The sequence below is a fragment of the Carex rostrata genome, unplaced genomic scaffold, assembly GCF_964058835.1.
Source record: "Carex rostrata unplaced genomic scaffold, lpCarRost1.2 SCAFFOLD_216, whole genome shotgun sequence".
Taxonomy (NCBI): Eukaryota; Viridiplantae; Streptophyta; class Magnoliopsida; order Poales; family Cyperaceae; genus Carex; species Carex rostrata.
This window is the reverse complement of record NW_027601210.1, coordinates 1-26501: the sequence shown is the minus strand read 5'-3', so window position 1 is coordinate 26501 and position 26501 is coordinate 1. Positions and strand designations below refer to the sequence as shown.

Genomic DNA, 26501 nt, shown 5'->3' with positions numbered 1-26501 from the left:
CCAGATTTCCGGGAACCCCAGGTGTTTCATTACTTTGATGATAAATTCCCAACTGACAGTGTCGAAAGCCTTGGTGATGTCTGCTTTGCACACGGCCATGGGAATATCTTGTTTTCGCGTGTGGTGTATAATTTGTTGAGCGTACAAGAACCCCTCTGTAATTTGCCTTTCTTTCACAAAGCCTGTTTGGGCACAATCAATCAAGCTTTTGATGTTCTCCTGTATTCTGTTTGCTAACACTTTGGAGAAAATACGTTGTATTGCATGTATCAGGCTAATCGGCCTGAAGTCACTTGGGCTTAAGGCTTGGTCCTTCTTTGGGATCAGTACGACATAGGAGGTGTTGAGTGGTTGCAATGAAATCTTTTGTTGCATTACCGTGGTGTATACGGCATGTAGGTCTGGCAACATGAGGTCGATGAAGGTTTTGTAAAACTCGCCCGTGAAGCCATCTGGCCCTGGGCTCTTATTCCTTGGCCATTCTTTAACCACTCCTTTGATTTCCTCCTCTCTTATGGGTGCTCCTGTGTGAGTCAGATCTGTTTGTTGATTGTATAGGTTTGAGAAGTGCACCTGCGGTCTTAACATAACTTCTGTGGCAGAACCCAGCGCAGTGTGGCACTCCTCTCATAATTTCCAGTGTGGTAGGTGGTGGCTGTGAAAGACCCCTTTGAGAAGTGCACTATATGGATTCAGAAATAAAAGTTATATTATATGGTATGGTCATAAATTAAACATAAGTTATGATTTCTTTTTTAAAATTAATGCTTCAAACCGCCATTAGTTTTGAAGGAAATAAAAAATATAAAGAGGCACAATACAACATTTTGTTGTGTTGACAAATAAAGAAAAGGGGGAATTTCCTATATACCTGTAAAAAAATTGGAAATTATGTATTCCTCCCTCTAAACTTCAAAAACTCACATATTTATCCATTTAACCATTTATTAAAAGTATAAAACGTCCAACATACTCAAATTTGAATTCGATAGATTCCTCTACAGTTCAATCCGCTTCAAGTGTGTGTCCCTTGTTTGTTCTTCTTTAGTGACATGTTTTCATAAAAAAAAAAAAAAAAACTTTGGATTTAACTGTTTAACTAGTGTGGCAACCATGAAACTCATTTTTCAAATTGATGCTTAGTCTTAAGATGCTTATTCTTCATTTCATTTTTATTATTCGTGTACTTATATGTCTGTAAATATCTCATCATAATTTTTTGTTGTTAATAATCAATGAGATGAACTGTTTAGCATGAACAATATACTTAAACATATAATACTGAGATCAAGTTAGATTTAACTGTTTAACTAGTTAATTATTTATTGATTTTAATTTTGAGATAGTTTTTGTTTGGATATGGTATTTTTTTTTTTATTATTGCTTTGCTGTGATTAGTGCTCATAATCATTATATTATGAGAAAAAACAATAAAATGTGAAAATTAATTAAAAGTTATGATGGAAGTTAGAGGAATCAATAATAACTAATATTGAAAATAAGATTCAAAATGTAGAAATATATTATTTTAATTTTCAACAAAACCTCTTAGCCACCTGATTAAGATTAGACGGAATAGAATAGTTTGAAAATAAATTAATATGAAAGTGTATCTCGCTTAAGTCATCACAAATATTTTTGGATCCGTTGTGGGCTCACAAGTTTAGGCCTAAGATGCATTTTCTATTTTAGGCCCAAGATGAAACACCAGACAGAGTGCTATTTGTTACAATTACACGCGTCCCTCAATCCTTAAATCTTGTTGACACGTGTCAGTCAACTCTCCTACGTGTCAGGTTACCTCCAAATTCATCCCTTAGCTAGTAGCTTCTTCATATAATAATATTTTCCCAATTCTCTTTCTTTCGTTCGATTTCTACAAAACCAAATCTCACTCTACTTCAGTTCAGGTTTTCAGTACTTGCTATTTCTAGTTCCAACTTAATGTCAGGTGCACAAGGAGCACAACCAAAGGGGTCTTTCACAGCCACCACCTACCACACTGCGCTGGGTTCTGCCACAGAAGAACCACCAAGGATGGCCATAAGGTCTGACAAGGACGAGCCGGGGGTGCCGGTAAATAGGTTGGAGGATAAGGTCAAGGATGCGGCTGGCTTGGGTGGGCTTGGGTGGGCCCGTCTTTGGTGCTGGAGCAGATGATGGTAAACCCAATCTCGGTGTTGCCGGTACCGGCTAGACTGCAAAGTTACACGTATCATCTATATATATATGTATGCAATGTAAATTAATTAGTTAGGAAAATGGCAATGCATATAATAATATATGTTGATTATAGAGTAAAAAGGATGTGTACCAAATAAAGTTTACAAATTCTCATTCTTTTTTTGCTGTTTACTAATTATTTCTCATTCAAGAGCCGCTTAGAGAACATCAACTTATATACTTGTGATTTGGATTTTAGCACTACATGTTGCTTTCAGTAACTCTGCTGCCACTATAATTTTTAACAATTATCAACATGCAAATTAGCCAAGCTGTTTAGTTTTTTAAACCTTATGGCAAGTGTTTGTGAATTTACATGAAATATGCATCAGCCATAGCTGGTACCATTATGCTGGTACCAGCTTTGTCAAACAATTATTCTGGTACCATTTTCTCAAACACATATTTTGTCTAATTTTACTATCGGCAATTCCTAATTTTGGAAATTCGGTCAAGTCTCTGTTTGGGCTAAAATTCTGCAAACCACCAAGCAACTAATACTCATACCAACCAGCCCATGTCTGGTACAATAACCAGGATACTGCAACAAATGACAGGTAATAGACACCTAGTTCAAAAACAATATGGAACAAAAATTGCTTCAAAGGAAAATGAAGATTGAGAATAGATAAATCAAGTGAGAAATACCCTGATGAAAAGCCCGATTTGTCGCATGTCGTCCTTGTACTCCGACAGTAGGGATGCGGTTTACACGAATCATTGCCACCAACCCACCTTCTTGGAGCTTCGGCCTACTTCCTTCCTCAGCTGATTTTGCCTCTGCTTGGAGCCTTTCCTTTTCTGTTTAAATGACAAAAAATAAAAATAATCAGTAATATCAGTAACAATAATTATTGAAAGTTAATGAACTGTTTGGAATAGAAGACAACAACCCACCTTCTCTTTATAGCTTCTACCTCTTCTCTTTCTTGCTTTAGCTTCTCAGGGTCCTTTTTTGCAGCCTCCTAGATGCATAAGTCATTAATCAAAGTTAGTAACCAAATATAAACAATTCCATATATAAATTATGTTTCATTTCATATTTTTTTCTAGGAGGCTATGGTATTATGCATAGCACACATCGGTCCCTACTATGAATCCACATCTCCATTTTCAAACATCAAATAGTCGATTGGAACCCCTCAACATAGTACTTCAAGGCCAAATTTTACATTTTTAACATATTTTTTTTTTACTATTTTTTTAGATGGGTAAAAAATCACTACAATTGGACGGTCCACAATCTTTAGATCAAGTAATCTAAAGAAATAGTAAAAAATTCTAAAAAATGTAAAATTTGGCAATCGAGTACATTTTTATATGAACATCATATAAAGTGGTTTGGATTGTTTATTTGGACTATGAAAATAGAGATATAAATTCATAGTACAGACCACTGTGCGCTATGCATCAACCAGTTTTTCATCAAACAATAGAAAGGCAACAATTGAAAACCCAGTCAAGAGTCTTTTCATGAGCTTTGAAAATAGTATCAGAAAAGTAGCCCTGCAAGTGTGCAGCTCGGTATTGCTTGTCAGGTTTTGGCTTTTTGTCAGAATCAGTCCCCTATATTATTTCATGTAGGATATGATAACACTTAGTATCCTCTCAGATTTATATCACGTAGGAAGGCTGACTTTCATTTTTTTCCTTTGTTTTCAGGAAACTTACCATCCATTTGAGCATCCATGTCAGTAGGATTGGCTAGGTTTAATGGGTCATCCGCATCTGATTATTTCGACCCGTTAGATTATTCTGTATGCATAACAAGAATAAATGGTTATTATGTAAATAATTTTATCATCTCATCTCATTGCAATATCAAAGGCAAGACAAATTTAGACATGTTGAGAAGAGACTAACTAAGATGCACAGTACAGTACTGAGTTATTACTGGTACAACAAAACAATTGGTCATTGGTATTTCCCTTGTTTTAATTGTTTTGGTGTCTTCGGTAATGGTCACCAGAAAGGACAGTCCCGAAGCAATTTTATGTTATCAGTCTGTACTGGTAAGCTAAGTTACATTACTTTTTTCATGATCCGAAGCACGTTCATAAGCTTTTTCCTGCATATTGAAGTGTGAAAAATATCCATTAGATAATATACCAATAAATTTTTATCATGGAGTAGATGCTTAGTAGCCCCAACAAATACAATCACAATAAACAAAATGTACCTTGTTTTCATCCAGTGTCGAGACTTTGGCATATGAACCACTTCCTGAGAAACTACTTGAATCTGAATTTATAAAAGAGAATAAGATCTCGTCAATTGCAATAAATACAATTTGAATTTAAAAAATTGCACATGGCAAGAAACCGTAGCGACCACCAATAAAAATGACAGCAATATTGACCAAATATATTGCAAGAGCCTTTAATTTATTCAATAAATTTGGAAAAGAAAGTACCTTATTAATACGGGGTTGGTATCTGATTTATTTCTGTTATGAAAGCAGAGTGTTTCAGAGAAGCCACTTGCCACCACGGCCTCTGATGAACTTATTTTTTAGAGAAACAGGTAACCCCCGGAGCTCCTCAAGCAAATCAATTTTCTAGATGGTTTTGTTTTTTCAACATGAGTTGGGGATCTGTTATAAAAGTAGAGTGTCCTTGTGTTTCAGAGCAATCGGCCACCACGGCCTTCAATTCTCTTTATTTTCAGAGAGGCAGGTAACTCTGGGACCTCCTCCAGCAAATCAGCTTTTGAAATTCGTAGAGATTCTAGGGCCGTGAGTCTCGCCATTGTAGCAGGCAATGACTTCAGAGAGCTTGCATCATGGATAGATAACATCCTTAGAGAAGCAGGTAATTCCGGAAGCTCCAGCAAATCAGCCCCACTGATGATAAATAAATACCTTAGAGAAGCAGGTAACTCCGGAAGCTCCTTCAGCAAATCAGCCCTATAGATTGTCAGGTTTTCAAGCACAGTGAGCCTCACCATTGTAGCAGGCAATGTATTGAGATTTCTCACATCATCGAGAGTCAACAACTTGAGGGTACTACTGTTTTGCAGAAGCCATTGTTCCAGCAATGCCTCCATCCATGAACAACTGGAAACAGTTAGGGCGCTAACAGAGCTTAGGCTTCTTAGTGGTTCGATGAGAAGGAGAAAGAGGTCATCAATGGAAAGCTTCTTGATCTTTAAAGAAGCAAAGCTACTTCCTCGGTCGGCACCATGTGCTTGTTCCCTAGATGAATGTTCAACGAGCTTCTTGCATCCGGATATATGTAGATAATTGAGAGATCCGAATGCATTTTCTGAGGAGGGAATACGAGAAATATTTGCACAATTAAAAATAAAAAGATCAGTGAGAGCAGGAAGGCTTGATGCTGATGCCAGCAGTGGCTCATCAAGTTCGCCGCAGTTATTTATTGAAAGGTATTTGAGTGCCATGGGAAGGAGGGTGCTCTGGTTATTATCTGCCAATAGCATTGGGCAATCACTTATTTTTAATTTCTGTAGCGATACAAATTTCCCAAATGCACCCAAGCTTTTAAGAGCACTAAATGAGTTTTGTGCAGCAGAAATGGATATAATATTTGCATTTTGTAATTGCAGCTCAGTGAGAGTAGTGATACCATATGATGCCTCAAGTATTGGTAAATCAAGTTCACCACAGTTTCCCATGTAAAGTCGTTGGAGTTTTGTTGGTAGGAGATGGTCCTGAATATCCATCGCCACTAGCTTTGGGTTATTTGTTAACGTTAAGTATTTCAAGGACGTTAACTTCCCAAATCCATGAGTTGGCAGGTGTACCAATCTATTACAGCCGTTGATGGTTAATTCCTCAATATCTTGCAAATCTAGATTGTCTTGCTGTAGAAATCCATGAAAGGATATTAAGTTGGGGCAGCTTTCTATCTCCACTACTCTTAGTAATGATTTTAGGGATAATGGTGCAGGAGTGTTATTACCAGAATTTTGGTATAAAGTTGGGAGAGAAGTCAAGCCCACATTACTAATTCGAAATTCAGTCAGAGAAAGTGGCATATCAGGTAACGTGTCAATATTTAGACAATCATGTATAACAATAATTTTCAAATATGGTAATTTGAGGGTTGATCGGTTTAAAGGCGGTGAATCCTTCATCCAATTAGGAGATCTTTGGCCATTATAATTCATAATTGTCAATTCCGTGAGACTTGGAGGGGGTTGGAGGTAATCAAAGATTTTCTCAGGGTCAATAGGATTGCTCTCTGAGGTCCACTTCAGGGAGAGCGATATGAGATTATTCTTCTCTAATAGGTTGGCACTGCTAGCTTCAGTATGATCCCTTATATTCTCAATGTTTTCAATAAACAGATGTCGGAGGTTCTTTAGTGTGCCCAGTTCATTTATACGTTGACCACTCTCTTGTCCAACAAAAAAGGTCAACTCTTGGAGAGACGTCAGCGTGTGGACTCCATGAATGGTTTGCATTATCTCCTTTGGAAGCCTCATATAACGCAACCTAAGTAGATTGGTCACTCCAGTTGTTTCAATTGCTGAATTGATTGTCATCTTATTATCTCCTAGAATTTCTAGTACTTGCAAATGATAAAGTTTGTAAACTGAAGCAAGGAACAAGTACTTGAATGTTTCATCAGTGACATAATGAGGTCCATCAACGGATAGATAGCGAAGGTGTACCAAACATCTTATCTCTTTGGGCATTTCACCGTCTCTGCTTCTAAATTTGGATCCACATATTTTCAGTAAACGTAAACTTTTCTTAATTAAATTTTTTGGAAGAACAAATGAATACGTATGCCAATAATAAGTGGTCACAACCAAGCTGCGTAAATTTTCAAGATGTGAGACCTTTTCCATTTCACATTCATGTACGTAAACATGTCGTACAGTGCTAGGTATGGTAATTGATTTATCATTAGGTTCTATTCTACAACATTCTCCGAAGGAAACGTTTTGGGCCAACTCATGCACCAGATCATGCATAACATATCTCCCACAATTAGGTTCAAAGAATGACTTTCTCAAAAGAAGATTGAAGTAATCTTCTCCAATATCTTCTGGCCTTTCTTCTTGACTTGATGGTTGCTGGACGAATCCAGAGCAGATCCACATTTTTATCAAGTCATCTTTATCAAACTGATGATCTTGAGGAAATATGCTACAATATCTAAAGCATACCTGCAAATTTGCTGGTAAATGGTAGTAGCTCAATTTCAAAACCTCCACCACGTCCTTTGCTTTCTCTAAGTTAAATAGAGACCCCTGATTCAAAACTCTTGTCCAATACTGGTGGTCCATACTTGTATTCAGCAAGCATCCGATCACCTTTGCTGCTAATGGACTACCTCGGAGCATTTTTAGTATTTGGTCTCCAATTCCTTGCAAATTTCTATGATTGTCAAGGTTAAAACCATGAAATGCATAACTCTGAAAGAGCAATCGCAACTCTTGCTCTCTTAAGCCCTGTAATGATAGAGATTCATGCTCTGTACTTATCACACTTGCAAGCAAGTCTGCCACTGATTTCATTCTAGTAGTAAATATGATTTTACTACCTTCATTTACAGACCTCAAAGGAGCAAACATTTGGTCCCAGTCACTCCTTTTCTCATCATCCCATATATCATCTAAAACGAGAAGAATTTTCTTTAAATGTATATTTTCTTTTAAGGCCTCTTGAAGTGCATTTAGTGGTTTATTATTACAATTATTTTGACCTAGTTCACCAAGTATTTTTCTCGTTATATCATCAACACTGAAGTTAGTAGAAACACAAACCCAAATTGTTTTGTCGAAATGATTTGACCCGCGCATCTCTTTATATGCATATTGTACAAGGGTGGTCTTTCCTAATCCACCCACCCCGACAATACCAAACGAAGAGAGGTGAGCATCAGTTGGCCGCTTTAGCCAATCAATTACCTTGTGCTTCTCAACTTCCCGGCCAAACAACTCTCTTTCAACTAAAAAGGAAGTAGTTTCACGTCTAAAAACTCTACTGGCTTCCTGTCGTGAATCAGAAAGATTCTGAATACCAAACTGATTGGCAGCTTGAAGGAGATCCTCCACACCGTTGGCAGCCTGATCCAACATTTTTACAACCTCCTTCAACCTCTCCAAAGTATCATCATTGATACTATATGATTTTCTCTTCTTTGAACTAGAAGCAGATCCACCCACCTCATCTCGGCCTTTCACCATATCCTCCAGCTTTTTGTACTCCAACTCATCAAGCATGTCTTGGGATGCTTCAACAGCTAGCCTAAACTTCTCGACCCATTGGCAAAAACTCGGGTCCTTCATCTTGAGAGCTTCGGCAATGCTCATGGCATCTTTGATTTGGGGAAGAGCTGTCTCTATCCTCTTTAGCTCGGCAACACCGTTGGCTGGCAGCTTACGGTTACCCAAGTATGAAAAACCTGTGCTGACGAGTTCCCCAATAACAGCAGACCCCGCCCACTCAGCAATGGTACCTGCTAGTCTTGCAATGGTTGAAAAAGCCATCTTGAAGTTTCTTCTCTTCTACTGTGACCGCTTGATTTTTTTCTATAATTTTTTTTTTTTTTTTAGTTTTGTTTTTTCCTTGGTAGTGCTGCTTGGGAATCACAAATAACTAGTAGCATTTTTTTTTTCTTTCTTTTGTAAACACGTACTAAATTGGTGATTGAGAATGAAAATAGCAAAAGGCAAAGATTCGTTGGTTAATAAGCAAGAGATCAGAGAGGATCCGAAACAGAGATTGTAAAAGAGAGAAGATGAACAGAGATTGAATGCAGTAACAGAGCTAGCTGGATTGAAGGCACTAATCTAGAGCTTGACTACAACATCTCAAGTCTTTTGCATTATTGTAGAATAACAGATGCTATGTGGCATTCACAGAGTTACAATACCTGCAGGTGATAAGAACACACTAGTTAGTGACCCGCCACACTGTCAGGAAATACTGTATTGGATTTTCTGAGAAACAATTTTTTGGTGAAACACTTATTGGAGTAAAGCTAGCGTGTGACATGCTCACCAAGAAAGTTTGGTGAGCATAACTCCAAAAGCATATCGGATCGACGTCAAATGTCAAATCCAAACCGTTGAAATCCATGTACTTCATGAGTGATGCATATACATGCAAAATTTTGAAAGTTTCGAGTTTATTTGCTACACGGTCAAGTGGTCAAAGAAATAATAAAAATTGAATATATAAAATAACTTATAATAAAATATTCATTTCTTTGACCACTTGACCGTGCAGCAAATAAACTCGAAACTTTCAAAATTTTGCATGTATATGCATCACTCATGAAGTACATGGATTTCAACGGTTTGGATTTGGCATTTGACGTCGATCCGATATACTTTTGGAGTTATGCTCACCAAACTTTCTTGGTGAGCATGTCACACGCTAGCTTTACTCCACTTATTGCTTCAATTACTTTTGCCCTGTGACCCTAGTCTGCAACCCGTCACTTTTCTAATATTCACATTTGTTTTTATTAGAATTTTTTATTAGATTGAAATTTGAAACACAAGGAAACACTACATGTGCACAAACAATAATGCACCTGCAAAGCCAGAGCCTATATCATTGACTTTACACATGGGGATGGGGTCATGAATAATTGTACATTACACAAAACAGAGGATCGTTAACTCATCCAAACTAACATAATTCGTCAATACAAAACAAAATCAACGAGTTTAAGATTGGAGTTTGTTTCACAAAAATCAAGATACAAAATGGAAATTGCTATTTCCTTCTTATTTTTCCACAATAATTTTATTTTTTCAGAATTTCTCCAGTACATTGCCTTTGAACCATCAGATGAAATATGGGCATTATGGAAAATAAAATATAATTACTTCTTTACATTGTTTTACAAAGTTATAATTTGATTTCAAAAATAGAACCAAACTGAATTGATTTAGCATTACAAACGAACCGAACTGAACAAAAGTTTATTTCGGTTTATTCGGTTCAACCCGAAATATATTAAATTTTTTTATTTAAAGCAATTGACTTATAATAAACCAAAAAATATTAAGAAATAAATCGGGTTATTAAAAAAATAAATCGGGATATTAAGAAATAAACTGAAATATTTAAAGCAATTGATTGAGAAATAAACCGGTTGCAGTCCGAACCAAATTCATAATTTATAAAAGGAACCGAAGTTATAATTCGGTTTTAAAAAACAGACCAAACTGAACCATTAAACTGAAAAAAATTAACCGTTTGGTCCAAACAAATTCGGTTCGATTCAAAACTGAGTAAACCGGACCCAACGAACACCCCTAATCACTTGGGTTATGTTTAGTAATAAATCAATTAAATTGTAATGACAGAATTAGATATCCAGCAAGGTATAAGCAAGGTAAAACCATAATCACCAGAAAAATGTTCCAAAGCAAGGTAAAAGAAAGAAATTGATTATTCATGCCTGACATGTAAAAGCAAGATATTGACTGATTTGATATTTTTATTTTTTGGAAGACAATGATTGATTTGATACCAAATGAATGAAATGGGAGGTATAAGCAACTACTCCACATACATTTGCATTTGCGTTTTAATTTGTTTGAATTGAGTCATGTTTACGTTTTTAGCAGATATTGAGAATAAGATAGCAAACAGAGATGAGAATTAGAGATTTTGGAAAGAGATACGTGTACCAGATCGAGCAGATGGCTGAGATGAGAAATGGCAAGAGAGTCCGAAACAGAGATTGTAAAAGAGATTGCTAGATAGCTTGAATGTAGATGCAAAAGAGAGGAGATGAATAGAGATTGAATGCAGTAACAGAGATAGCTGGATTGAACGCACTAATCTCAAGTCTTTTGCATTACTGTACAATAACAGATTCTATGTGGCATTCACAGAGTTACAATCCTGCCGTAGGTGATAAGAACACACTAGTCAGTGACTTGCCACACTGTCAGTTAATGTTGTATTGGATTTTCTGAGAAACATTTTTTTGGTGGAACACTTATTGCTTCAATTACTTTTGCCCCGTGACTGTCAGAAGAGAGAGGACCCTAGTCTTTAATCTGTCTTTTTTCTAATATTCACATTTGTTTTTATTATAATGTTTTATTAGATTGAAACATAACATGTGCCCCAACAACGCACCTGCAAAAGCTATCAGAGCCTACCAATGACTTTACACATGGGGCTGTGAATAATTGTACATTACACAAAACAGAGAGGATCAGTAACTCATACAAAACAAAACCAACGAGTTTAGAATTAGAGTTTGTTTTACAAAAAAATTAAGATCCAAAATGGAAATTGCAATTTATTATTTTTCCACAATAATTTTATTTTTTTAGAATTGCTCCAGTACATTGCTTTTGAACCATCAGATGAAATATTAGCATTATGGAAAAATAAAATATAATTACATTATGGGAAAATAAAATATAATTACTTCTAGGGGTGTTCATCAGTTCCGTGGTTAACTAGGCAAACCAAAGTTATAATTCGGTTTCAAAAATAGAACCGGATTGAATCGATTTAGCGTGGCAATTGAACCGAACCGAACAAAAGTTTTATTTCAGTTTGTTTGGTTTGTTCGGTTCAATCCAAAATATATTAATTTTTTTTATTTAAAACAATTGACTTATAATAAACCGAAGTATACTATGAAATAACTAGGGTATTAAGAAATAAACCGAAGTATTTAAAGCAATTGATTGAGAAATAAACCAGGTATTAAGAAATAAACCAGTTGCAGTCCGAACCAAATTCATAATATTTAAAATTTCGGTCAGTTTGTTATTTTTGTTTTGAAAATTTCCAAACCGAGTCAAACCGAAGTTATAATTTGGTTTTAAAAAATAAATTGAACTGAACCATTAAACCAAAAAACTTAACCATTTGGTCGAAACTAATTCGTTTGAATTCAAAACTGAGTAAACTGAACCCAATGAACACCCCTAATCACTTGGGTTATGTTTAGTAATAAATCAATTAAATTGTAATGACAGAATTAGATATCCAGCAAGTTATAAGCAAGGTAAAAGCATAATCACTAGAAAAATGTACCAAAGCAAGATAATAGCAAGAAATTGATTCATACCTGACATGTAAAAGCAAGATATTGATTGATTTGATTTTTTTTTTTTTTAGGACAATGATTGATTTGATACCAAATGAATGAAATGGGAGGTTTTTTTATGGAAAAAAAGGGAATGGGACAGCAACTACTCCACATACATTTGCGTTTTAATTTGTTTGAATTGAGTTATGTTTGCCTTTAATACATTAATAGAAGAGGAGGGTGCAAATGCCTCCATCTCCCTCCATTATTTTCAAAGTTCAAACAGTCGATCCGAACCGCTCAACTTAACCTCCATACTAAAATATGTTTGGAGGCCAAATTTTATATTTTTAGGAATTTTTTTACTATTTTTTTAGATAGGTACAAAATCAGTAAATTTGAACCATCTAAAAACAGTATTTTTCTATCTATCTAAAAAAATAGTAAAAAAATTCCTAAAAATATAAAATTTGGTCTCCAAATATATTTTAGTATGGAGTTTAGGTTGAGTGGTTCGGATCGACTGTTTGAACTTTGAAAATGATGGAGGGAAATGGAGGCACAAAAACATGGAGGCATTTGAACCCTCCTCTTAATAGAATGTTATTTAGGTGAAAGAATGGACTTTGGCTACCTCCGAATTTCTTCATTTTGCATTTAATTACCTCCAAAACGGTATATGCAAGTCTAATATTTCATTTATAGATATCTTGACATTCAATCAAATCAGGTTATCTAGACTAGCTAATTAAAATGATAAGTAGTTATATAAAATTTTATGTGGCGCGCATAACCCGCACAACTATTAAAGGGGAGAGGGGGGTTTCCGATGGGCATCGGACCAAATCCGGTTCGATGAGGGGTTTAAACCGTCAGATCTGCTTTAGGATTCGCACCCGCAATTTCGCGTCTGCTTTAAAATCCGTACACACGAATCCTAAAGCAGATCTGACGGTTTAAACCCCCCATCGAACCGGATTTGGTCCGATGCCCATCGGACACCCCCCTCTCCCCTATTAAAGTGGTTCCGTGCGTTCCACATCGGACTAGATTGGTTCAGATTCCAATCAGACGGCTGTGATTCAAACAGAAATATTTTGTTACCTCAGTGGATATGGCGGGTTCATTGATCTACAGACTACGGGACTCTTGGTAACTTATAATTTAATTAAAAAAAAAAAAATTTAGATGGAAGGAAGCTTCATTTTGCCAGATCCACTAGTTCACCGCAGTCAGAATTCGGATCCCTAAATAATCCATTTTTTTTTTAGTTTTCATCCGAACCGTTCGATCTGCTTTAACTTAAAAGTGTATTTACCGGTGCTGGTAGAATTAGAGTGGGAAAAATGGCACGGCAGAGCCGGCTCCGTCACGGAATGGAACAACACATGTGCTAGTTACGTGCCGTGATTCGCGTGTTTTGTGCTGTGACTATTCGCTTGTCATGACTAACTTTTGAAACTTTGGCACGACACGGCATGTGGTCACATGAGACGCACGTAATTAGAACAACTAGATACATATATATTGATCAAATGGCGAATCATGAATAAATAAACATAAATTATGATTAAATAGTCATGCGAGTCAAGTTTGGTCACGGCACATTTGAACACGGCGTGACTCACGTGACATGATCATTCGCGTGCTGTAATCACCCCTTGATATTTTGGTCATTGCACGGAATGTGAAAAATTAACTTGGTCATGATGCAGTACGATACGAGACCAAAAGCACGACGTATTAGTTACGACACAACATGTTTTTTTCCACTCTGGATAGAATGATAAAATTTTAAACTTAAAAGTAAATAGTGGCAAATGCATTGGGGCTGATCATACCTGGACAACTAAAATAATGATGGGATAGTGCACTAAAAAGGAGAAATATTTACTTTTACAAATATTTTATAATTAACGGATATATTGAAAAAAAAAATCTATGCAATAAAAGAACAAAATCATTAATTTGATTTCGTATACAAATAATAATTGAGATATGCATACAAAATCTAAATAATCGAATGATATCTCATACAAAATCTAAATAATCGAATGCTATCTATCACATCGAAAAAACATTTCATCTTATTCCTTCCCAACAAAATATTCAATATATTTCTAATATATATATATTTTTTTTGACATTTGTACATCCGAAACGATGGCTATCAATGTTATTTTGTAATAATCTAGAAGTCAATAATACGATAAATTATTATAAAGCTTTGTTCATGAATTGAATGTATATCATTTTGTTGCCTTGAGTATTATTGCATTTATGGATCATTTCGAGTTCATGACTGAAATTGTGAAACTCCATAATATAGATGATATATACTCTTAAAAGGTCACTAACCAAGGTAATTAGCAGGAACACTAATTACCGCTACAAGGTTAGTATGTGGATTAAAAGATGGTTAAGTTTTACAAACCACCTGACACGAGATGTCATTTTAATCACATAGATACATGTTCTAGGAACATGGTATTTGACAGACCCCAAATGAAACATTAAATAGAATTGTGTTCGTGTCATTAATGTTTTCATTCAGTGTCAAGTTCTACAGTATAAGGTATTTATCGTTCCCACTAAGAAATATGTATGTGTGAGTGTTATCTAACGCTGTCCGTAAAAAGCAGTCATAACGGTAGCATTTCCATATGTATAGCTTAGCTGAGGAAGTGATAGTCTGCCAAGAATACTATTTGTCCCTCGTATCTCTATACGAGCTATAGCATCACTGGGCCCCTTGGTAGAGATAGATTATCTGCATGCGGTATAATTACAAGAGTAATTATATTTGATAATCTACTCAAGATCAAGAAAAGATACAGTTAGCAAGGATGACACACATCTACCTTGAAACTGATCTGATAGCTATGAGACAGAAGAACAGACACAAGTAAATTGTTTGCTGGATCGTGATATTGTACAGTACAGCATCATCTGTGTAATTGGATGGTCATGATGTGTTGCCAGATGCCGCTCATGATTATAGAAGTTAAAACAGTTTTAACTCTATTTACCAACATAACACAGATCCTATTGGGTCACACCATATAGGAGTTAATCGGAGAATCTTATTGTGATTGATTATAAATTGGTTATGATCAATAGTAAGATAGTTATAATTAATTATACGTGTTATAATTAAATTATAAATGTTATGTAAAAATAACAAGCAAAAACATTGGTTAATTTATAAACGTGTGTGACACGTTGTATAAAAGTTAACCGGTTAATTTATAAATGTGCAGGACACGTTGTATAAATTACTGAAACAACAATCGCAAGAAAAATATATATAATTGTTCAGAATAATTATACGAATATTATTTGTATTCGGGCCAAGGGCATTCGGGTCTTTTCAGATTCGTCCTTATCCGCATGACATGTCATCGATCCTATCCAGATGACACGTCATCGATCTTATCCACATGACATGTCATCCTTATCCATTCAATGGCATATCTTGTAAATAGGCCGAACTTGAAGGGCATTTTGGTCTTTTGGCAACCGACCCTAAACCCTATAAATAGGGGTGGAGGGGTAGAGAGAAAAATCACTAATTTACTCATACCATTTCGTGTCGAAACGAATCAGTATTTTCTCTCTTTCTCGGTTTCTCTCCCAAATAGTGTTTCGGTTGAGAAAAGAAAGTTATACGTAGTTGACGTATAATCTTGCGAGTTGTTGTGAAGTATATTTACAGGATCGATGAATAGTGTTTTACCGAATTTCGCGGTATGTAAGTTTTGCATATTGATGAAACTGAGCAACCGAAAATTCGTGTTTACGGGTTTTCGTCTTTTTCCCCGTGAATAGTATTTTTGTATAATTCCGCGGTTTACGGTATTTCTGGCAGAAGAAATAAACCGCTCTCCGATTAGTCCTGGTGGATAACCGATGGAGGTATCACACGTGTGATACTCCGAGTCGATTCCTTCCTTGGTGAGGCTCTACTCGCTCGGTCTGCATTCCAACTATGATTTGGAAACAAGGTATAAATATGCTATATTAATCTATTTAATTGGTAAGTAGATTAAAGTTTTCGAAATCAATCATGGAGTAGATCTGTAAAAAAGATTAAATTGGGTTTTGATGTCAAAGGAATACTGAAGGTGGACCGCCTTGGAAAGTTTCATGACATACCCCGTTTAATCCTGAGCTTAAGTTGGCTGTAAAAATTTTTGTTCTACGGTCATTCCGCATCTTAAGCCTAAACGGGTTTTGATTACAGTACCGTAAACCCCAACAATCAATAATATAATTTGGTCTACTTTCATACTTCAATTCAAAATAAATTCTAAGATCGACTATCAATAACTCACTTAAGATATCTTTATTTTTGGCGAATCCCCTCCATTTTTTTAACAATGAAGGTGACCTCAAGTGACAACAGTATAGAAATTGCTATACATGTTGACCCTAAATTCACAAAATTTTGATATTCATTCATTTCTGCATTGCCTTGGAAGAAATCGCATGAATTATGATCAACAGTATAGACATTGATCATACAACTTCTTCTTGCACACATAATATTCATTTGGAAAACATGAATGTCAATAAGTGTCTCTCTCTCTCTATCTATCTATCTATCTATCTATATATATATAGATAGTTAGATAGATAGAGAGAGATGGGCTAAAATGAGCCATGGAATAGAACAAGTTTTTGCTCCATGACACTATATTTTCATTTTGAAAATTCAAACAACCGATTTGAACCGCTCAACACGATCTCCATATTGAAATGTGCTTGGAGACCAAATTTTGCATTTTTCGGATTTTTTTTTTTAACTATTTATTAAGCCACTTTAAAAATTGCTGATCCGGTGGTCTAGAAATTTTTACTGTTTTTTACTGTTCACAGTAAAACAACGATTTTCAATGTGTCTTAATAAATAGTAAAGAAATTTCAAAAAATATAAAATTTAGTCTCCAAGCACTTTCAATATAGAGAACATCTTGGAAGGTTCGAATCGGTTTGTTTGAATTTTCAAAATGGAAATATGATATGGAGTACAAACGTGTTTTACTCCATGACTCACCCAAGTCAACCTCTCTCTCTCTCTCTCTATATATATATATATACACACACACACACACACACACACATACATATATATAGAGGTTGGCTAAGATCAAAGTGGTAGTTCCTGAGCTTTGGTGCTACCGTTGGATCAGCGATTTTCAAAGTGGCTTAATAAATAGTAAAAAAATTCAGAAAAATGTAAAATTTGGGCTCCAAGCACAATTTAATATGGAGAACAACTTGAATGGTTCGGATCGACGTTTTAATCTTTGAAAATTGTAAAATGAATTGGTAGCACCAAAGCTCAGGAACTACCACTTTGATCTTAGCCAACCTCCACACACACACACACACACACATATATATATATATATATATAGAGAGAGAGATAGGCTAATATACAATCGATTGCACCACGCCTCCCGTGCAACCAAGTGGTTTTCCGATTTTTAAAGTTCAAATGATCGATCCGAACCGTTAGATGTGTTCTCCATATTAAAATCTGCTTGGAGACCAAATTTTACATTTTTTGGAATTTTTTTACTATTTATTAAGCCACTTTGAAAATCGCTGATCCAACGATAACAATAACAGCTATAATATATTATAATATTATTATAATAATGATTTACTATATTAACAATATTAATTATTAATTATATAATTATAAATTAATAATAATTATTATAAGATATTAATTATATAATATTAATATATTAATAATAACTATAATATATTGTAATATTATTATAATAATTATTTAATATATTAACAATATAGGATATTAATTATATAATTATATATTAATAATTATTATTAATAATAAGATACTAATTATATAATATTAATATATTAATAATAACTATAATATATTACAATATTATATAATAATATTTAATATATTAACAATATTATATAATAATATTTAATATATTAACAATAGAACATAATAATTATATAATTATTTATTAATAATAATTATTAATAAAAGAATATTAATTATATATTATTATGATTGTAATTATTTAATATATTAACAATATAAGATATTAATTATATAAGAGGAGGGTTCAAATGCCTCCATTTTTTTTGTGCCTCCATCATGCTTCCATTTTTAAAAACTTAAATAACTCAAAGTTTAAAACTTAAACGTCAAAATAAAACTGTGGCTGAAGTGTTTGAGCATGGAGCAGATGAAGCTTGGCTGCTAATTGCTATCTATGGGGACCCAACTAGGAGGGGTAACCCACTGTTGTGGCAAAGAATAGAGGAGTATACTGATCAAGATAGAGTTCCCATATGCATAATAGGTGATTTCAACTCAATTGCATCCTCATCTGAAAAGTGGGGTGGGAATTTTTCTTTGAGTGCCCCAAACCGAGCTTTTCGGGATTGGGTACATGGGAATAGTTTGTTAGATCTCGGCCATCATGGGCCGGCCTATACATGGTCGAACAAGCAACAAGGGACGAGTAGTATAGCTGCTCGGTTAGATAGAGCCTTAGCAAACATGGCATGGACTTTGCGGTTTCCAGAAACGGCTGTTTTCCATCTCCCTCGCTTCCAAAGCGATCACCTCCCAATTCTACTTCGCACGAAACCAAAACCTATAAGAGCAAAGCCAAAGTTCAGATGTGAAGAATGGTGGACTTTAAGGGAAGGGTTTAAAGAGGTATGTGTAAGTTCAGCTATAGAAGGAGGTCATAACTGGGTGGAGGTCAGGAGGTGCTTTAAGCTAGCAGTAAAACAGTGGAAGGGAAAAGATGTGCAACCTGATCAATTGCTAAAAGTGGTAGAAAAAAGAATGGAGGATTTACTCATGCAAAATCCAGCAAGTAGTGATCCAGTCCTAGAAAAGCAACTACAGCTTGAACACCAGAGGTGTTTGCGCATGGAAGAGGCTTTTTGGCATCAAAGGGCACGGGTTAACTGGGCTGTGCATGGGGATCGCAATACAAAATTTTTCCACGCTTCTGCCATAGCCCGGAAAAGGAGGAATTCCGTCCGTGCACTGCAGAAATCGGATGGGAGTTGGATCACAGAGGAAAAGGGTATAAGGCAAGAGTTTGTGGCTCACTTCAAAAATATCTTTCAAAGGAGCCCAAGGCCTTTAATTGCTGATTTGTACCCAACTCAGATTATTTCGGGCCTACCACAGGTCCCTTCTTTGTTTCTGGGCCAGTTAAATGAGCTCCCAACTGTGGCTGAAATTCAGCGAGCCTTGAACACCTTGGGTCCGTTGAAATCTGCGGGGCCGGATGGATTCCATGCGAAAGTCATCCAGGAGAATTGGGAGGCCTTTGGACCTGCTATAACTAATGAGGTTTTAAGTTTTTTTGAAACAGGTGTGATGCCATCACTGGTGGCTCGGTCAAACTTGGTGCTTATTCCGAAAACCGATGAAGCCGTGTCAGTCACACAGTTCCGGCCTATCTCTGTTTGCAACACCACCTATAAACTTATCTCCAAAATTCTCACTCTTAGAATGAAGCCTTTCATTAATTCTCTGATCTCATCGTCACAATGCGCATTCCTTCCCGGGCGTGAGATTTCTGAGAATATCATTCTCTTTAGAGAGGTTCTACACTCCTTCAAACAGCGAAACTACAAGAATAAAGAGTTTTGCCTCAAGTTGGACCTCTCGAAAGCTTTTGATCGCATGGATTGGGAGTATCTCAGAACTCTGCTTCCACTGTATGGGTTCCCTAGCCGTTTCACCTCTTGGATAATGGGGTGTGTTACCTCTGCTGAATTCTCCTTGGTCTTTAATGGTCGCGGTGACGGTTTTTTTAAGCCTCAGTGTGGGCTCAGGCAGGGGTGTGCCTTGTCTCCCTACCTCTTTATTTTGGGAATGGACCTCCTATCTCGTGGCTTCTCACACCTAATTGACATCAGCCATCTGACAGGAGTTAGAATTGCACGTACAGCCAAACCGATCACAAACTGCCTCTATGCCGATGACCTTCTCATCTTTGGTGCAGCAACACCACAAGAGGTTGGAGTCATCATGCAAAACATCAATGCCTTTACTGCTGTGTCGGGCCAGCAGATAGGGCCAGATAAAAGTGCTATTTGGTTCAGTCACGCAACCCCAAGTCATGAGCAAGAGGCGATTTCCCAACTACTGAGGGTTTCACATCAGTCACAAAGTCTAAAATACCTTGGAGCACCAATACTGGAGGGGAGGGATGCATACGATTTTCTCATTGATGCCTTCTCCTCTCGTTTACAATCATGGAAGGGCAGACTTTTATCCCACGCAGGTCGGGTGATTTTAATTAAATCTGTCCTTCAATCAATCCCGGTTTATCATATGTCAACCACTTTGCTTCCTAGAAGAGTTATCAAGGCTTTGACGGATATTGTTCGGCGCTTTTTTTGGGGCAAAGCAGATAGAGGAAGGTACATGGCGTATGTGGCATGGGACAAAATAACTAAACCAATAAAGGAAGGTGGGCTTGGCATCCGAGATTTGGGGACAGTTAATGAAGCTTTGCTCACTAAATTGCTTTGGAGGGTTGCAAAAGAGCATAATACACAGTGGGTGGATATAGTGCGTGCTAAGTATTTCCCAAGGTCTCTCCTGTGGCAGTCCAAGAGGGATTACCGCTGCACAATTTTTTGGCGAGCAATTATGAGCTTGAGAAGTAAGCTGTTGCCACTGTTATCACTGAATTTGGTCAGCGGGGACTGCTCTGCTTTTGGCCAACCTTGGTCAGCCGTGACCATGCAACATGTGCCGCAAAACATGGCTCAAATGCAACTGAAGGTTAAGGATTTAATTGATGATGAGACCGGTTGCTGGGATGTTCAGCAGCTCATTAATTGCTTTGGTCACATGGCATGTATGCATATCCTGGGTAATGTTAGACCCCCTGGTACTGGACTCGATCAGGATGAGCAAGGCCGAGATAAGCTGATTTTCTCTCTCACCGCAAATGGGATTTTCTCTGTCAAGAAAATGTATGAACACTTGAAGGGGTCGGGGGTGAGTGTAGCTCCTGCCGATAATAAACTTTGGCATGACGTATGGAAGAAAGGGAATTTGCAGCCTCGCATTCGCTTATTCCTATGGAAACTACTAAATAAAGCTATTCCATTAGGCGGTATTCTAGCAGCTAGAGGGATAAGAGCTGATCCGACGTGCCCCACATGTGGGGCTGACGAGGAAAGTGTTGAGCATCTCTGCTTTGCATGCCCTTTTTCCCGTGCTTGCTGGTTTGGCTCTCCTCTTGCAATCAGAACCGATGCCTTTCAAGGCTCCTTGGCAGAAGTTCTGAGCCGGGTAGCATCTGAAACAGACAATGAACAATGGACCCAAATGGGTAATATCTTTTGGGCCTTGTGGAGGTGTAGAAACGAGATGGCATACTCAGCGAAGAAACCGACCACTCTAGCTTTCCAAAGTTTCTTGCAGAATATCACGGATGAAACTAGTTTTGCTGCTCCCCATAATCAGAAGAATAATGTACTCGAGTTGGAGGCTAATGAGGCTGATTTTGAGTTTGTTTGCATGGTGGACGGGTCATGGTTGAAGGAATGGGAAGGGGGCATAGGCTTTGTTATCACGCATGGCACGCAGCTAATTGCGTATAGGTCAGCAAAGGCACAGGTGTGTAGTCCCTTACAAGCCGAAGCAACTGCGCTCAAGAGAGCCATTGAGTTTGTTCAAGGCCTAGGGGTATCCTCATGTTTGTTTCACACTGATAGTAGTTTGTTAGCAAAGGCGGTATCTGATTTCCAACCCCCTGTTGAAGTTGATTGGAGGGCTATGGAGGAGATTTTTTTCTGTTGGAAGGCGTTAAGAGAGAACACTTATTTTATTTGTAAGCATGTCAGTCGCTGCCACAACGAGTTGGCAGATTTTTTAGCAAAGAAGGGTAGAATTGAAGGTTGGGATTATATAGGTCATACATATCCTGTTTTCTTAGAAGCTAGTTCCTAATCTTGTTTTTGCTTTATCTTGTATCCTGAGCGATTCTATTACTATGTAACTGATATCCAGTTTGGATACTTATTTATCAATAAAATGATATGCCTACGGGCTTTGGTTGCAAAAAAAAAAAAAGATTTAAATTTTGAGTTATAAAAGTTTTTAAAAATGGAGACATGATGGAGGCACAAAAAATGGGGGCATTTGAACCCTCCTCATTATATAATTATATACTAATAATAATTATTAACAATATATACTAATTATATACAAATAAAATATTATTATAATCATTTAAGTTAGGCCACAGGGTGGAATAAAAATTAAACCACCATGTGAGGTGGTTTAATTTAGGCCGGTCTAAAGATCGGCTTATGCCATCTTAGTCCGGCTCAATTATGACACGTTTGGTGGAATAACGAGGCCTAAACTCCTTATTCCACCATTTAGGCCACAACCAAACATGGTGAACATGAACAAACAACTTATTGATCTGCTGATCAACAAAACCATTATCATTTTTAAAACCAACATTTGATTAAAAAAAAAAAAAATAGAGCTAATCAGCCAAGGCAAAGCAAGACATTAATCATTTGTATAATACTAGCTAATACTTTAATTCTAATTTGATATTTTGATCCAAAACATATATATCTATAAACTTACAATTTAATTTTCAATTATTAATTAATTAATATTTTTTTTATGATAGTGGACAAAGCCCACCGACTTATTTAGTAAAAACGAAAACTACATAGTCAACAGGTACAGGTACCAACAACCTGGTACCAGACCTGACAAAAGCTGAAACAGACCTTATTTTAGGTAATGTAACAATTTCAAATAGATCCAAGAAAGAATTCAAATTATGGAATATCGACTTTATTATTAATAGAATAAAACAATTGTAAAGAATTGAATTATTAGTTTGAATCTTACAAATTACAGTATATAAATTAATGAACTTATCCTATACAAAGAACTACAAAAGAGAAAATAAAAATAAAAACAACAAAACTTTTGTATACTCCTGATTGATTAACTTAAGCTATTATTTTTGAATAAGAAATCATCACTAATCTCATCTAGGAAGAAATTATATCTATCTTTTTTGGAAGTTGAGCACTTTGATGGAAACACCGAACAGGACAGCAAACAGAGCTGCAAATCCAACTACCATAACTGCAACCACCGGTAGAAAATCATGATGGAATCCAAAATAACTTTTCAAAAACCCTCTCACTGTTTCACCATTTGATCCTTGAAGCGGGTCATCTATGTCTCCGAATTGTGACGTGACCAACCCGTATAGTGTCCATGAGACGGGGCAGGCCCAGTAGTACCAACTCCACCATACTGGCATGCTCTGCAAATCAAAGGGCAATTTGGTCATTTTTTTTCACAATGAAAATGCTGAGATTTTTAGTAATTAAGCAGATAGTAAAATTTATCAAAGAACTTACGGGTCGGGCGATGATAAATCCAGAGAAGACATTCCAAATGCCGTAAAATGCCGATGAAACAATGGCAGCAATGTTGTAACTAGGAGTCAAACCGACACAAAGCATCCCATAATATGTGAAGTAAAGAAGCGTGAAGTACATATAGAACAGATACCAGAAGAATTTAGCTGCTGTCCATTGAAAGTTCATCATAGAGTATACAATAACTCCATAAAGTACCGATTGTACAAGCACATATGGCAGCTCGATTGTCACCTGAATGTGTTGCAGAAAGAACAGTTAGTTTAGTTTTTTTAGTTTTTGTTCTCCTATTTAACTTGTTATTTTTTGTTATAATTAAGAAAGAAAGAAAGAAGATACCTACCTGTCCAAATGCATAGGGAAGAGCAGAGTACATGCCAGCAGCTCTTTCCCGATAAAACACAGATCGCTCAATGGCCACAACGGGTTGAACTGAAGTAGAATAAGAGATACCCATAAATAGCACAGCAGCATACATTGATCCCATTGCATTGAACAAGTCTTGTTGAGTGTTCCTTTTGCCTCCGAGGCGCCAAAATATTGTACCGAACATGAGAGCGATAACTAGAGAGAAGAAGAAGCGAATGACAGTATAAGGAGGGTTTCTCCAATAAGACAAATGTTGTTTCCAAAGACACGCCATGCATTGTGTCACGAAAGATTGGGAGTATTGGGTTGGGAAATGAAGGTCACTTGTCCCGGGAGGTGGCTTGCTTAATTCCTTTATGATTTCTTTGTTACTCCTGTATAATTAGTTGGTTATATCAGTTAATTATTTATAAAATATGAGTAATTTGTTATTAATTTGTTATTTAAGGTAATTTTTTTATGAATATAACTTACTTGTAGAGTTCAGAATTCCGATAAGTCTCTGCAAAATCGATCCCCAAAACTTCCTCTTGTGCAATTGTCGACACTTCCAACATCCATGTAGCAGGATTGTATCCATCCTTTATCTTACTAACTCCAGGAATTGACTAAAAATATGAAAACAAAACAATTAATTTCTCTTTTCTAATTTTAGACCAATAAAATAATGAAAATGGCCATATATAATTTTTATTTTTATTCAGATTAGCCTACCTCGAAGTAACTGATTAGGTCTTTGGATTGGTGACCTAATGGACCGACATAAATCTCCTCACCACCTCTTTTCATCAGGAACAACTGCATTTAGATAGAAAAGAGAAGATAAGATAAGATAAGAATCTCATGCAATGAATATCAATTAAAGCGCACACAAAAATTATAGGAAAATAATTGATGTTTCTCACCTCATCGAAAGCTTCAAAGATATCAATGCTCGGCTGGTGAATGGTACAAACAACAGTTCGTCCCGTATTAACAGTATTTCTAACGGCCCTCATAACAATTGCAGCAGCTCTGGCATCAAGACCAGAAGTCGGTTCATCCATGAAAATAATTGATGGATTAGCAACTAACTCAACAGCTATGGTTAGCCTTTTCCTCTGCTCTGTTGACAGCCCGTTTACACCCGGTAACCCAACTAGTGCATTTCTAAGCGGTTTTAGTTCCACTAACTCCATCACCTCCTCAATGAACATCTATACATTTTTTAAACAAAAATATTTAGAAAATAAACCAACAAGTTATATCGAAGTTGAATATAGTTTTGCAAAAAAAAAATAGTAAGGTGTACCGTACGTACCGTTCTAGTGTTAGAATCAACATCAGGAGGTAGTCTAAGCCACGCAGAGTAAACAAGAGACTCATAAACGGTCAAATTTGGTGAATGTATATCATTCTGCTCACAGTATCCTGAAACTCTTGCGAAAGTCTCCTGTTTCTTCGGGTAACCTGAGATGGAGATTTCTCCCTCGATGTACCCACCAGTTTTTCTACCAGCTAAAACATCCATTAGTGTGGTCTTACCCGCTCCACTAACACCCATTAAGGCAGTCAGAACACCTGGCCTGAAGGATCCGCTAACTCCTTTTAGTAGCAGTAGTCTATCTTGTTCTACCCCTTGTGTTTTCATTTCCTTTAATCAATAAAACCAAAAAAAAATTATGAGAACTGGTACAAAAAATTGCTTCAGTTTGTGTTAAGTATAGAATATATCAAGGTAAAACATTTACCGCTGGCATATCAACAGAGTATCTCATATTGTCAAAGGCAACAGAGAGCGGTGCAAAAGGAAGAACCATTCCTTTCTGGTTCTGATTCAAGTCCGAATTTGAGGCCGATATAATCTCAGACATTTCTCCTGCTCTTGGTCCATCAAGTACCTCTCCAGTTACATTTGTGTGCTTCTCCTTCAATTCCTCTTCTGATAGACTTTGCTGAGCCTTACCAGCCGCTGTATAATTTTACGTAACATGGTTAGCACCATTTGACAAAAATGGAGGGTTGAAACTGTAAATCAACAACATTAACAAATGCTAGCACTTACGTTTGAGATAACTCAAGGCTACAGTGAAGAAGAAATTGAATATGATAACGAATCCAATCAAAGCACCTACACCGATCCAATACCATTTTGCCTCAGTTGGCAAGCCACGGTTTTTCAACACTTGAATTCCAAGATATTCTGTGGCTCCATCAGCATACTAAAAAAAAAGAAAAAGAAAAAAACAAAGTTATAAGACATTTGATAAACAATTTGAAATTGTATTAAACAAGCAAAATGAAATGTTAGCTTACATGTTTCCATTTGTGTCCCAAGAATTCATTGATACTCAAAGCATTCATCGCGTACATGAGGGGTGAGATCCAGTAGCCCCAAATCCACCAAGCCCTTATTTTATCTACATCCATTTTCAATTTTAAGCAGTTAGACATAAATGAACCATCTTTTGAAAACTAATTATA

General features: G+C 36.4%; 3 protein-coding genes and 1 pseudogene across 8 annotated transcripts; 2 read left to right on the top strand and 2 right to left on the bottom strand.

Moving 5' to 3' along the window:
- Positions 1–1944: 1944 nt before the first annotated feature.
- LOC144550406 (uncharacterized) lies at positions 1945–2197 on the top strand (annotated as a pseudogene).
- On the bottom strand, positions 2059–8707 carry LOC144550404 (disease resistance protein RGA2-like). 6 transcript variants are annotated; one of them, XM_078298553.1, is made up of 8 exons: positions 4637–8707; positions 4403–4464; positions 4255–4291; positions 3895–3978; positions 3679–3789; positions 3121–3188; positions 2872–3024; positions 2059–2198 (listed from the first exon to the last, which is right to left on the bottom strand). In XM_078298553.1, exon 1 carries the CDS (start codon positions 8683–8685, stop codon positions 4846–4848), a length of 3840 nt encoding a protein of 1279 aa, XP_078154679.1. In that variant the 5' UTR covers positions 8686–8707; the 3' UTR covers positions 2059–2198; positions 2872–3024; positions 3121–3188; positions 3679–3789; positions 3895–3978; positions 4255–4291; positions 4403–4464; positions 4637–4845. The 6 variants fall into 6 exon arrangements, with proteins under 6 accessions (XP_078154679.1, XP_078154680.1, XP_078154676.1 ...); XM_078298554.1 differs by having other exon boundaries at positions 3121–3185; XM_078298550.1 differs by having other exon boundaries at positions 3679–3978.
- Positions 8708–18762: 10055 nt separating this feature from the next.
- LOC144550407 (uncharacterized) lies at positions 18763–22197 on the top strand. The gene has a single exon (XM_078298556.1). The coding sequence runs from the start codon at positions 18763–18765 to the stop codon at positions 22195–22197; it is 3435 nt and encodes a 1144-aa protein (XP_078154682.1).
- A 901-nt stretch (positions 22198–23098) lies between these two features.
- On the bottom strand, positions 23099–26485 carry LOC144550408 (ABC transporter G family member 44-like). The gene is made up of 10 exons (XM_078298558.1): positions 26334–26485; positions 26083–26239; positions 25769–25989; positions 25339–25671; positions 24944–25234; positions 24753–24836; positions 24513–24646; positions 24013–24412; positions 23649–23903; positions 23099–23551 (listed from the first exon to the last, which is right to left on the bottom strand). Exons 1-10 carry the CDS (start codon positions 26469–26471, stop codon positions 23288–23290), a joined length of 2277 nt encoding a protein of 758 aa, XP_078154684.1. The 5' UTR covers positions 26472–26485; the 3' UTR covers positions 23099–23287.
- Between the last annotated feature and the right edge of the window lie 16 nt (positions 26486–26501).